Source organism: Nannobrachium achirus, assembly GCF_963921795.1.
Source record: "Nannobrachium achirus genome assembly, chromosome: 19".
Lineage (NCBI taxonomy): Eukaryota > Metazoa > Chordata > Actinopteri > Myctophiformes > Myctophidae > Nannobrachium > Nannobrachium achirus.
This window is the reverse complement of record NC_137826.1, coordinates 24,560,908-24,575,268: the sequence shown is the minus strand read 5'-3', so window position 1 is coordinate 24,575,268 and position 14,361 is coordinate 24,560,908. Positions and strand designations below refer to the sequence as shown.

At 42.3% G+C, this 14,361-nt stretch overlaps 1 protein-coding gene across 1 annotated transcript in view; it reads right to left on the bottom strand.

The window, feature by feature from the left end:
• The window catches only part of igsf9bb (immunoglobulin superfamily, member 9Bb), a gene marked incomplete at both ends in the record, with an annotated part of 140,816 nt that overhangs the window by 58,294 nt on the left and 68,161 nt on the right, over positions 1–14,361 (bottom strand). The window contains 3 exons of the mRNA XM_080748927.1: positions 4,743–4,888; positions 8,513–8,654; positions 13,172–13,289. Of these exons, the coding sequence (XP_080605053.1) occupies positions 4,743–4,888; positions 8,513–8,654; positions 13,172–13,289 (406 nt within the window). The remainder of the gene's footprint in view (positions 1–4,742; positions 4,889–8,512; positions 8,655–13,171; positions 13,290–14,361) is intronic.

Here is a 14,361-nt window from a genome sequence, read left to right as displayed (position 1 = left end):
GGCTGGTGAAAGAAAGGCAGGGAATGTCATCATCAGGAAGATTTAAAAAAAGAATGGACTGGAAAGAAAGCACAAATCTGCTCACAACGATAAGAACCTGAGTATGTACAGGAATTGAAAGTTCCGATGAGTAGAGAATGTGGCTGTGATTGAGGTGACTGAATGAATGAAAACATGCTGAACCAACTTTACACTGCACGCACACACGTGCACGATGCACACACACACACACACACACACACACACACACACATGACATGCACGCACACACGCACACGCACGCAGGAAGGCACAGCTTTGAGCCTGCTGCTGATGTCCTGAAGTCTTAATCGACGATCCAACAGTTCTCTGCCATGCAGAAACCCAGAGGAACGACACGGCACAGCACACAGACAGGAACATCAGCCAAGTGTCTAAATATAGCTCACAGAGAGCGCTATCTCTCACACCATTCTGGTTCCCACTGCAATATGCTGGAGGGAAGTTCTTCACTGGCATGCACTTCAGGGAGACAAGGGGAGGGAGAGAGAGAGAGAGAGAGAGAGAGAGAGAGAGAGAGAGAGAGACAGAGAGAGAGAGAGAAAGAGCGCGCGAGAGAGAGAGAGAGAAAGAAAGAAAGAAAGAAAGAAAGAAAGAAAGAAAGAAAGAAAGAAAGAAAGAAAGAAAGAAAAAAACCTAGAGGGACAAGGCAAGAAAAGATACAATGAGAGAGAATGAGAACGATTAATGGAGAAAAAGAAATGAGGAAAAAGTGAGAGAGAATTGGAGTGAAAGACAGAGGGGCTGATGGAAGGAGAGAGAGAGACATGGAGAGAGAGAGAGAGAGCCCTCTGCAGTCTGCAAAAGAGAAGTGTCACGCTTCCATAGCGATGATGTAATCCCTCTTCTTCCACATCACCCTCCCTCACTCTCTCACGACTGGTGGTACCCACCTCTGCTCGTCACACGACACACACGCACGCACGCATGCATGCACGCACACACACACACACACACATGCGCCTATAATCTGATGCAGAGCGGAGGGTGGAGAGCAAGGGAATGCAAAATGTCTGTTGCCTTGACTACTGCCAGCAGACGGTCTCGTCACACCAGTCATCAGTGCTAATTCTCAAAGCTGTCTTTGAAAAGTTTAATAATAATAAGTGTAATAAGGGTAATAATCATAATAATAATAGAAATAAATAATGCTGCAGAAGAACTAAAAGGCAGGTGGAATGATTGATTACTAGGTTTCCATTTGGAGTTAATGGGGCAATTCATGAGCGATTAGAATGAGGAGGCAACGAAAATGAGGACTAGAATAAGCGTATGTGAAAAAAATAGTTTTTATTTTCTTTCGTGTGTACGTTCTGTCTATTAGCACAGAAGTAAAGAATTGGAGATAGTGTGAGACAGGGAAAGAGAGAGAGACAGAGATAGACATGGAGAAAGCCTTTGTATGTACCAACCTGTGCATCCCGTGTTTGCCCATGTGCATACATATTTGAGAAAGCAAATGGATGTATCCGGGTTTGGAATGGATGGGATTAGGGCACCGACTAATGTAGTTGCTTGGCTGAAAGAACAGAACTGGCCTGGAGACTCTGGAGGAAAGCTCAAATCAATCCCACGGTGCCGGGCATACACTGAAATGATTTTAATTCCTCATAAGAGATGCCTTCTGGTAATGTTCTGAGGTACAGTAATGTCCAAGACCGGACTAGAAAGAGGGGCCACTGATGGCATACAAAAGACGATGTTAGTGAAGATCGAGTGCACAGTAAAATCCTGGCTGTTAATTTGACTCTGAGGCATGTACACAAATGGATAAAACAGCCCAATTTTGGTTAGAGTTAGGTCAATCTAACGAATAGAACCCAGTACAATGGAACTAGTTTGAGAGGCATGGTAATAAAGGCAGTGAAGATAGCACTACAGTACTGTACATCAATCATTGATGCTATAGGGGTTTAAGATACGAGAGCGTGAGCTACAACACCTCCTCTAACAGCACTGCTGAAAGGAAAGAGTCTAACAAGCACACTTGACGTTTAGACAAGGATATTGCACGGCAAGTGATGGTGGAAGCATATGTTTGGAACAAACAATCTCCTATGCCACAAAACAAAACGTCCAGGTAAACTATGACAGTAAGGCACAGATATCACAGCGAAGTTCAAGTCAAGTCAAGCTGTAACTAAATACATAATGGACGAGATTGGAAAGTTTCCAAATGATTATTTAGTCAGGATCTGTGGAGTATGAAAGCAAGCAGGGTTTGGTCCAAAGAAAAAGTATATGATGCTGTTTGCCACCCCGAAAACCTCATCCAGTGACTAGGTGAAGACTCACTGAGTTCGGAGACAACAAAGAACCCAGGGGAAAAGGCCTTTCAGTTCCAAATGAGACCATAAGCACTGACCGGCAGTGGTGGAAAAAGTACTCAAATGTTTTACTCAGGCAAAAGTAAGATGTTTGAAAATAGCCAAGGTATAAAATATAATAGGGCTAATTTATATCTGCAAAGTAACCAGTAACTAAAGTTTTCAAATAAATGTAGTGGAGTAAAAGTACAATATTCGGATCCGAGATGTAGTGGAGTAGAAGAAGTAAAAATATTCACGTACAAAGTACACCGGTGTGATGTCATCTCGGTGTACTTTACAATACAAACCTCCAAATCAATCCTCCAGTTCTAGGCAACACAGAAGGGGGGGGGGGACTTTTTATTTTTATTTCCACACAACTCCTCTAAGGTATATTAATGACATAGTTCAATATTGAAAATGGGTGGTTTCCCCTTTAAGTACAGTACTTACATTGTACTTAAGTACAGCCCCCTTTAAGTACAGTACTTAAGTAAATGTACTTGGTTACTTTACACACCACAGCTGACCAAACATCTGACCTGGTATTGTGGTATATCGCTCACTGTGTGAACTTTGCACAGACACAGAAGGTGTACGGAAGGAAGAACCTTAGATAAACTGAACAAGCTGCTGTGGCTTAACAACAGAAAGTCTGTAAAGACTGTTTGGTTTTGCAGAAAAATGATTTGCTGCTGAGGAAAAAGAGTTTCTAATAAGAAATATTGTAAGATCACATATCTTTAAAAGGTTCTGCCATGAGGATACCTGTATTGGAAAATGCATCTGTTATAAACATTTCAATGCAGTTCTTCCAGCATCAAATGTACTGTTTGCTAACAACGTGATTTCTGAACTGTGGAACTTGAACTTCAAGACAAAGGTTTAAAGATGAAATTGTCCCAGTTTAATTTGCTGCTGCTGGTGCAACGTGGTTTGTGTGACCTGCTAAAAGGGATATTAACCCATTAACCCATTAACCCAAGACCTGGAATTGACTATTTAGCTATAGAAAAATAGCAGATATACAAGGCACTGAGTGTCGTGCTGCAAGTTTGTAGAACTGATATTGAAAAGAAAATCATCATCATCAACATGTGTAATCTTTGAATATATATTTTTTAAAGTGACTCAAATATTTGCTTCTGGGGGTCCCTGATACATAATATTTTGAGACGGGGTTTGGCGGGCAAATATCCATAATTCTAGGGGTCCTTGACATGAAAAAATGTGAGAACCATTGACGTAGAAACATGCGTTTTTCAAAAACCTTAGAAGGATTTAGAAGACATATAGAATCGGGTAAAAAATATTCAAAGACTTGCACAAATGTTCACGATCTTTCAAAAATAGCAGATCTAAACAGAATAATGGTTAAAGTAATAATGCGTTCCCATTCTTAATGGGTTGAAGTAGTAACACACTCAGCTGTCCAATTAACTAATTGTTGCTGAGCGTAATGACGTAATTGTAGTGTAAATGTAGTGTATACAGTATGTAGTCAGTGGAGAGAGTAGTTAAAGAGATGTATGAATTGGTAATTTGACCATTTACATGCATGATTCTCCATCCTTTCAGACTTTAGTTTGGGCATTAGGGACATTTGGTTATTTCAGCAGGGTTGTGCATCTGTACTTCTCACGCTTCCTTAATCACTTAAACCCATACTCAGCCCCTGCCTTTTCCCCAAATCTCTGAGCTGAAAAAACTCTGCATCTCTATGCTGAGAGACTCGGCATCATGTTGCAGTGTGCGCTTGTAGATCAGTTATTTTTACCAAATGTTCGCCTATTATTATGACATGCCCATGATAGGGATGCTAGGGTTCATGTGGTTAACACGAATGAAACAAGGCACGTACAGTAGTAGTACAGTATGTTGCCTTGACTGAAGAAATAATATATCGCCTGCGGGAAGCAAACTGTCTTTCAGAGACTTGTTTTTAGTCGTGAGATTTCCATTTCACCACTATTTCCATTTTTCAATATTTTATACTTCTGCTTCACGACATTTCAGAAGCAAATATTGTACTTTTTACTCGTCCACTACAATTACTTGACAGCTTTAGTTATTACTAGTTTGTTTATACTTCATACTTCAGCGACACTTACACTTACATATACTTTTACTCAAGAACAAGCCTTGTACTTGTAAGAAAGCATTTGTAATAATATAAATAAATAAATAAATACCCCAAAAGTTTTTTTTTTTTTTTTCATGAATTAAAATCAAAATTCAATGATTTTTCAGTAATATCACGAAGAAATAAAATAAAAAATCTAAGAAACTCCATAAATTAGAAAACGAATTTGTGTGCTTGTAAACCACTGCAGTAGAACAACAACTTATTCCACCACTGCTTGTTTGTGAAAGGTGGTGGGCACATATACTCACGTTGCACTGTCAGGTAGGCAGAGGCGGACGGCGGCTGGCCCAGGCTGTTGCTGGGGCTGCAAGTGTATTTCCCAGCATCCTCAGGCTTAGCTTGGGCCACAATAAGGGAACCGTCGATAAGAATACTGACTCTGCGCTTTAAGTCACTGCGGAGAGAGAAGAGAGGAATAGTTCTTGTCAAATTCCAGATAAGCTACATTGGAGGGAATCACAACTTTTTTTCAGGTGTTATTCTCTTGCATTAAAGGTCACATACTGGGTGAAGTTCGTCAGGGTTTCGGAGATTTTAACATAGTGCACTTGTGTTTGAAATGAAAACATTATCGTCAAATAAAAGGTAACGCCCACTCTGTTTTGTTCCTTTTCATCTGATAGCTATCAGTGTCTGTCTTGAGAGAATACAAACCATGTGATGCCATCATGGCCATTAATACAGTTAACACTGTATGCTAAATTAAGATGTACAGACTATATGCAGACACATAATCTGCACAAAACTCTGCTGCATTACTGTTTCAAGACTACCGGTATATCAAAAAACTCAGTATCATTTAGTTAAATAAATAAATAAGATAAACCGTTGCAAACTGTTTTCCAGATTTATGGCAAATGCCCCCAAAACATTAAGCCAACTTTATGCCATCGTACAAATGGTGTCACGGGCCAAAAATAGCAGGTCTAAACTCACAACGTGTAGCATCAGTGATGCGGTGTGGGTTTATACAGTAGGTGTCTATTTTTGGCCCGGGGCTCCGTCTACGATGACGTACTGTATAAATGGATTCTATTCATTGCAGCACGTGTGTTCAGTCTGGATGGGAGTGAGAGACAGGATGAGCTTAGTCTTAGACCTGAGATTAGGCTCTGTCTACTGGTGACCGGTCACTGCCAGTAGTCAAGGCAACAGACATTTTGCATTCCCCCACTCTCCTCCTTCCTCCCCGCTTTGCCAGCTCCAAATTGGATTGTGTGTGTGTGTGTGTGTGTGTGTGTGTGTGTGTGTGTGTGTGTGCGTGCGTGCGCGTGTGTGTGTATGCGTGTGTGTGTGCCTACGTGCGTGCGCGTGTGTGTGTGTGTGTGTGTGTGTGTGCGTGCGTGGGTGCGTGCGTGTGCCTGCGTGCGTGCGCGTGCGCGCGCGTGTGTGTGTGTGTGTGTGTGTGTGTGTGTGTGTGTGTAACACGCAGAGGCAAGGGAGAAGATTACGTCAACTCTGATGAAGGCAATAGATTTTGACGCTAGGCCAGTCCTCCAATGGGGAATTTGGACAGTATATGGCTGAAGTCCAAGCCGACTAGAACTCTTTTTTTTATTATTCTTTAATCCCTGGGACAATCTATGCTATAACATCCTCAGTGTTATTTTAACTCAGAGAAGGTACAAAATATTCAGTCTCTGAATTACAGACACGTAACTCCTTATGGACCCCTGGGGGTCTCCGCACTCGACTTTGAGATCTACTGATCTACAGTATGTCTGATTCTGCTATGTGCCGTCCGTCTGTCTATCTGTCCGTCAGTCCATCCATCCATCCATCCATCCATCCATCATCCATCCATGCATCCTCTACTGCTTATCTGGAATCTGGTTCCCTTCCACATTAGCTACTTTTAACTGTGGGATTTTGGAGGCATTCATCTCCATGTGCAGTACATGATGTCATGAAACAAACCACCTCTAAGTCTTGTTTTTCTAAACCCCCTCTCCCCCTCAAATCACCACCTGAATGTATTTTTTTTTTCAAATGTTTCAGATGACAGTCACATTGGAAAAAGTGCAATAAAAATTAGAACAAAATATTCAATCATTGGTGAAAATGTCATGTCTCCCTACCATTTGAAGTCGTCACACAGACCTAATAAATGAGTTGTTTGACAGAAGTGTCATAAAGACGCTCCATATTTGAATGTTTTGTTTTTTCTCTTAAATTTATGCCCTACTTGATCATACTACAGCATCTAACAAAAGCATCAAAAGTAGCAGATCTGCAAGCTCGAAACATGATGTGAAGCAACACATTTTGAGCTGGTCGATCTGATACTTTTGCCATTTTTGAATTTGAATCCTGAAAAGTAACAGTTTTGGTTTCCACCCGATAGAGACAATATATTTTATAATGGAAGTGTTTATAGGCTATTTCTGAAGCGTCTGTCTAACGAGAAGTTAGTCTCTCCGTGGAGAGAGACAGAGGATAGAGACAGGATGATTGACAGGCAACACTCTTGAACTAATTCAGAATCAGAAGTCATGAATATGTAGTCAGCACATTGGTTGAGTGTCCAGCATGCCACAAAGGAAGTTAGTATCAAGGGACTTGAAAGAAAGGGCACTAAGTTGTCATTCTTTCCACAGTTTGGAGTAGAGCTCTGGGATTTAAGCTTAAAGTCACTATAAGTGAAACTTATGTGCAGGCACGTCTTCTCCCAGTTTCTGGAGAGATCCTTTGCTCGACTGTGAATGAGATGTTTTGTATGTTAAATCCTTTTAGCCACTTCTATATAATATAACTGGCACATCTGCTGGAGGTGAGCTCAGCTGCCTTTTGGTTACAGCGTCCACCCAGGGATTGGGAGGTCAGGGTGCAATCCCTGGCCGACTCAAGACTATAAAATTGGTACCCAAATTGACACCCTGCTTGGCACTCAATATCAAGGGCTGGATTGAGAGTAAGTCCCTGTGACATTCCCGTGTCATGTCCAGAGGTTGTAATTGCCGTCTCACACTACAGAAACAGGAACTGGGCTCCTGACCTGGCTATGGATGGACCACATGGATCGAGTGTCATTGGACCCCAAGGCTACAACTTGCTTATTGGGTACGACACTTAATGGTTGACAATGTCAGTAAAGTTATTTGAGCACCAAATTGGACACTAGATGGACCTTTATTGTAATCAGACATCATTGCTACAGTTACCTCTCCATCAGGATAATAACAACAGGCATAAACCATATGGTTTATGTCTGTTGTCTCTGTTGAATCTTGAATGCAGTGAACCCACCCCTATGTACATGTGGGTTCAAGTGCATCCCTGCCAAACCTTTCTGCATCAAAAGCAGTGCAATGAGGCATGCAGTGATGTGATGTGATGTATTGGGAATGTGTACCGCAAACGTAACCCATGCTGCAGGCTTTTGTGGCTATGGCTAAGGGGTACTTTGTAGATAAGTAGAAGGGACAAGTGCATTGTCTCTGTCCAAACTGCTTCCAAGTGTAAAATGTGAAAATGTCACTGCCTGTACTCTGGAGGAAGATGTGTGTTCTGGCAGACGTTTCAGAAAAGCCACAGAACAAGCTGGACATCACGCTCGCTCTAACCAAACTAAATTTAGAAGTTGGGTTTCAGCCATGGGACACTTTGTGAGACTAGACTAGACTATTTTACGATTGTACCTCTGATTTTGTTGTTAAAGTGCTTTTTCCTCTCAAATAATAGAACTTTCTGATCATAAATTATAATAAAAGACTTTAATAAATATTTAAATTAATAAAACTTAAACTTTCACTTTAACAATCAAGGGGATCTTTAAGGGGCTTTATAAGGGGAACTTCATTCTACGTATTTGTAGATACAGCATACAACCACAAACTACACATGGCTAATCTTTGTGTTAAAGGCAAATACTATATCATATCATATCATATCATATCATATCATATCATATCATATCATATCAGATCATATCAGATCAGATATTTGACCAGAAGTATCTAAACTTTGACTCAAGTACTTTGTCCACCACTGACAATAATGAAAGCAATGGTAGCTTTACTTCTTGAAGAAGACGTTGTCCTCCTCCCAGAACCAGGTGTAGGTGAGGTTTCCAGGGTACGCCTCTGCCTGGCAGGTGAAGAAAGCGTCCTGCGAGATGTTGACTGTAATGTTCTCTGGCGGGGAGACGATGAACGGGGGGCCTACACAGGGAAGGACACAGGAGATGAGAGGTGAATACGTGTGTCAATACCTTGTTTATTGTAAGTCGCTCTGGATAAGAGCGTCTGCTGATTGCTTAAATTGTATTTGAAATTGAGCATAGTGCAAGATGCAGCCAGGGTAAGTGCTTTGACCAAACAACAGCAACATTCCCAGTTTGATTCTGTGTTGTGTGTTATCTGCCCGTCTATGAACTTAATTGCTTTCCTTATCAAAACAAAGAAAAAAAGCAAAATAAAAAAGCAGGGGTCAACTTTCTCTCAACAGGATAAGCATGAATGTTTTAGCTGCCCATGGATTGGACACGACCCTGATAAACAGAGACAAACTAGAGATAGGACAATTTCATAGTAGGACTTTACAGTATAGTGGGATTTTATAGTATTTGATTCTTGATTACTTGAAAATCTCAAAAGTGTCGCGGCCCACCCAAGTGGTCAGATGGGTGGGCCGTGTGCATTTTCATAACATGTTTATTTTAATGATCAATCAATTGATTCTGTTCTTTCCTATTTATTCGTATCTCAAAGGATACTAATTTCTTTCAAGGCTTTAAAGACAAAAAAAAAACACGATATTGTTTTACATGTTTTCTTTTTTATATAATAATGTCATATTATAATTAAAATCTTTTTGTTTGTGTTTTGCCAATTATTTCGGGGTCCACTTGCAATACCCTCGTGGCACACCAGTGGTCCCCGGCCCACAGGTTGAGAAACATTCCTATAGTTGGATTGTGGGGCGGCATAGCTCAGGGGTAGAGAAACCGTTATTAGAGCACGAAGGGTTCCCGAAGGGTTCCCAGTTCGAATCCGGGCTCCCCCTGAGTTAATGTCGAAGGGTCCTTAGGCAAGACTCTGAACCCCACGTTGCTCCCGGTGAGCAGGTTGGTGCCTTGCATGGTTTCCTCCGCCACCGGTGTATGAATGTGTGCGTGAATGTAATGCACAATCTCTGTAAAGCGCTTTGGATAAAAGCTCTATATAAATGCACCATTTACCATTTATTACACTTTAAATGGGGAGCAGTGGTAATGATGTTTGCTGAACGCAGGGGGAGTGGGAAAGGAGAGCTTTGACCAGATATGACCAGACACATATCACAGTCAGATAACTCCAATACGACCATGTCACATCAGCTGCCAAGCACACTGCAGCAATTAGCTTGTGCTGCAGTGGACAAGCAGGCACACGCACACGCACGCACGCACGCACGCACGCACGCACGCACGCACGCACGCACGCACGCACGCACGCACGCACACACGCACGCACACACAGACAGACAGATTAACACAATCATTCAATATGTAGAGGATAGAGCATTTAGTGAGGTCACAGACCGCGGTGACAGCAGACACTAAAGTTTGCACTCAGCATAGGATTAGGAGACATTATTGAGTGAACCCTGCTGTGCCAGATGGACAGTGGTGGACATGAACAAAGTATGTTTACTTGAGTACTGCACTTACAGTAAATACAACACAGTGCAGTACAGTAGGTCCAGATTTGAACCCAGGCCCCCACGCAAGAGCTGATTTTTTTTTAACACATTAAACGCCCACGTGGTGCCCACGCGCCAATCTCTTTGATGTTTACGAGTGCCCAACGACGCGTTGACGTGTTGTACAGTAAACTATACTGTACTGTAGCTACTGTACTTGGTTACCGCGGTGATGAAACAAACTCCATTTCCCAACATGTAGCGCGAAATTACGTCACCCGGACGTGCTGTCTGTCGCGTTGACTTCCTGTTTAGTGGCTGCACAAAAATGCTGTTTTCTCCGGATTCTTTTCCTTTTTTCTTTTTTTCTTAAAGCGGCGGCCTCTTCTACCGGCCGTAACACAAACGCTGTGGCTTAGAATTGATAAAAAACGGTCCCGACTGAAAGAAAAGATTTTCGCGAAATAAACAGGACATGCTTGGATTACATTTACTCTGATTACTTTTCCATGGGCACCAGCAAATTAAAAGTTGAATAATTCTGGGCACCCGCTGTGTTAATAGAGCTTTCCTGCTTGGGGAGAAACTGAATTGGGACCTTTTGGTCAAAATGTGTTTCAAACCAGGAAGAGGATTGTGTCAAACCAGACACAGCTACGCTAAATGTCTCAATAGAAGAGCAAGGGGACCAAATACAACCCCCCCCCCCCCCTCAAATGTATACATTATATTGTACTACACTACCATACAGATTGGACAAAACAACATGTTATTCACAAATACAAAAAAGTTACATAATACAGCTTTAAATGAATGCTAAGGATTTAACTGTGTATCAGCTACTTGCATACTCTGGGTCTGTTGTGCTACTGGATTTGTGGATCTGTGACCGCATAAGTGTGCATGCAAGTGTGTGTGCGTGCATGCGTGTCACATGCATGCAGTTAAAAACACACAAACAACACAACACACATATATGTAAGCCAAACTCTGACCTTCACCATGAATGTAATCCGAAAATACCCAGGAAAATAACTAATATTGAGAGCTCCACAAAAAATGTCCTTGAACCTGGGTCATCCCAATGACAGTAACATGCACGCACGCACACGTGCACACGTGCACACGCACACCCACACCCACCCACACACACACAGACACAGGCCTACTGTTGTTGCTGTAAACCGCTAGCCCAATATGCTAGTTCTGATCTGGAGCCTAGGGGCCTGATCCTTTAACAGGCAGAGCATTTCCATCCGCCAAACCCATTAGCAGGGCAACCAGGACCCGGTCTGGACAGGATGAGTTGGTGTGGATGCGTGTGTGTGTGTGTGTGTGTGTGTGTGTGTGTGTGTGTGTGTGTGTGTGTGTGTGTGTGTGTGTGTGTGTGTGTTGGGGGGGAGGGGAGGGGAGGGTCAGACAGAATGAGAGGGAGAGCGTGCAAATATTTTATTGTATGTGTGCCTGTCTCTGTTTGTTTGTGATGGTGTGTGTATCATCCGAATAGGGATGGGACGATATGAAGATTTCATATCACGATTATCGTGACCAAAGAAATAATAATTTCAAATCGATTATCACGGGACGGAACATTTGCCAAAAAATAGCCGATCTACAAGCTCACAATGCAACGCAACGCGTTGTGAGCTTGTAGATCAGCTATTTTTTGGCAAAGACATTTGATAGAGAGTGAAAAAAAGACTGTCAAGTATATTATAAGTACCTTTTACCAATTATAGAGGGTTTAAGTGGTACCGGATATGCAGCCAGGCAAATCAAATGTGAATTGATCCCAGTGCCATGACGGAGGACGATATCATGATAAATTAAATCTCCACGATACGATTATCGTGAGTGTTTTTTATCACGATAAACAATAATATCACGTATCGTCCCATCCCTACATCCGAACCCTGCTGAGTGCTGTTGTCGCCCCTCTCATTTGATGTGCTGCTCAGTAGCGTTCCTGGAGGGCATCTTTTAATCTGTCTCCCTCGGTAAATGATACATAATGGGTCAAGTATAGCTAAGCTGACTGTGGCCTGGTTTTTAATACAGTGGCAGTGAGAGTACGTGACCTCTGGTTCATCTGTCGCCCCATCGACAAAGAGCACCGTGTTTGATTTATGACAGAGGAGCGGCTGCAGGTTCTGAGCTGTACAGTACATGTACTGTACACACCGCTGACCGTGCGTAAACAGCTACGTCATGCATCTACTGCAGCCATTCCAAACCATTGGGTATGATATCGCAAGAGGGCCCCCAAATAATTGGCACATTTTTTTTTGGGGGGGGGGGGGCTTTTATGCCTTTATTTGATAGGACTGTAGACTGACAGGAAATGGGGGAAGAGATGGGGAGTGACATGCAGCAAAGGTCGTCCGGATCGGGAATTGAACCGGCTACGCCGTCAGGCATCAATGCCTATGCGGCAGTGCCTACCTGTATGTGGTATGCGCCTGGACCAGTAGGCCAGCGGGCGCCCAGAAATACAGATTTGAATGAATAACATTTAAAATAAGAAAATGGCATGGTATTTTTTCTTTAAGACCTTGAGAAATGTGGTTTCATTGTGACACCGATTAATAGGAATGTGTAAAGTATATTATACTTACGGTCTCCGTTACCATTGGTGTTGTCATGATTGTATCAGTGATATTGTTTTCACAGGGATGATGCATTCATTTGAGCATGGCTGAGGTGTGCTTTATCGCGATTCGAAAACACAAACAAAACCTTTAGCCAGAAATAACCGTTCTATAAATAAGGAAAGTTGTGTTGTGTTGTGTTGTGCTGTGTAACCTGGGCCGTGCTGTGTGTAGGTTCTGGATTTGTTTCCATTCCCATTTCCATTCAGGACTCAGATACTTATACTTTCCAAATGTTTTTAAAATAGCAATTCTACAACCTCACACAACAGGCTGCGAGCTTGTAGATCTTTTTTTTAAGTTCCTCTTAATAACATACCTCCCCCTTCAGGGTGGTTCTGGTTATAATGCAAATAAACAAACACATATCATCACAGAACTTCAGCTGAGGGGGGGAGGTACTGTACCTTGTACTAGAAGGCGTGTGGTGTGAATGGCCTCTCCCTGAGGGCTGATGGCCCGGCAGGTGTACGAGCCACGGTCCTCGCGGTTGACGGACAGTACGGTCAAGCTTCCGTCAGACACCTGAGCGAACACACACACACACACACACACACACACACACACACACACACACACACACACACACACACACACACACACACACACACACACACACACACACACACACACACACACACACACACACACATCAAAAGATAATTGCTTAGTCCATGGGTAGGCAACCTTAATTATGAAAAAAGCCATTTTTGGCCCAAAAAAGAATTCAAAATCTGTCTGGGGCCTGAAATTATGTTTGCTTTATTTATTTATTGATACCTTTTCTGGTCTCTCAATATTACTTTTTTATTGTTTGTAATTTCTAAAGCAGATCAACACATACACAGCCATTTACAATATGCGTTTGCGCCTATACTGCCAGGAAATTATTAATTTTTCAGAGTCACAGTAGATCTCCCTTATATACATGACATTTTGGTAGGCTGTAGTCTATATAGTGTACACTAGATGTCGCCAGTGATTAAGGTCTCTGGCGATTGCTAGAAGGCCTCAAATTAGCAACCAGTCCATTCACTTAGCATTAGCGTTAGCATGGAACGGCCCGGGACCCGTGCACGCCATCCGCGCTCTTAAAAAAAAAAAAAAAGTATCGACTATGTGCCTTAGATGCCCAATTGACGCACAGAGCCTTCAAACCGGATCAAGATCCGACGTTTAGAACGTGAGATAGAGCCGAGTTGCTGTAATGGTTTCCAATGTAAAATATATGCTCGGGTACATGATTGACACGCTCGATTTCCGGTTTCCGGCGATGACGTCACTTCCATCGCAGAATCCTTGCTGAAGCTTATATGAAGCTAGAATGGTCATTTATAGCTCAAAAAATGTCAAAAAAATACCTAAATCATCAGAAAATGATCCCCAAGGCGACGTTTGGCGATCTGGCATGGTTTGGCGTCCCCAAAATGGCGATGAAAGGCGATTTGGCTAAGAATGAGTTTAATGAGGACGTTGCCAGAAATGCTGGTCTGTGATGTGGCTACGGGCCTAAACACACACAGACACAGACATACCTACCTATTTTTGTGTTTTTTCATAAATAAATGCCCTACTATGCTTAAATAGATCTGCTACT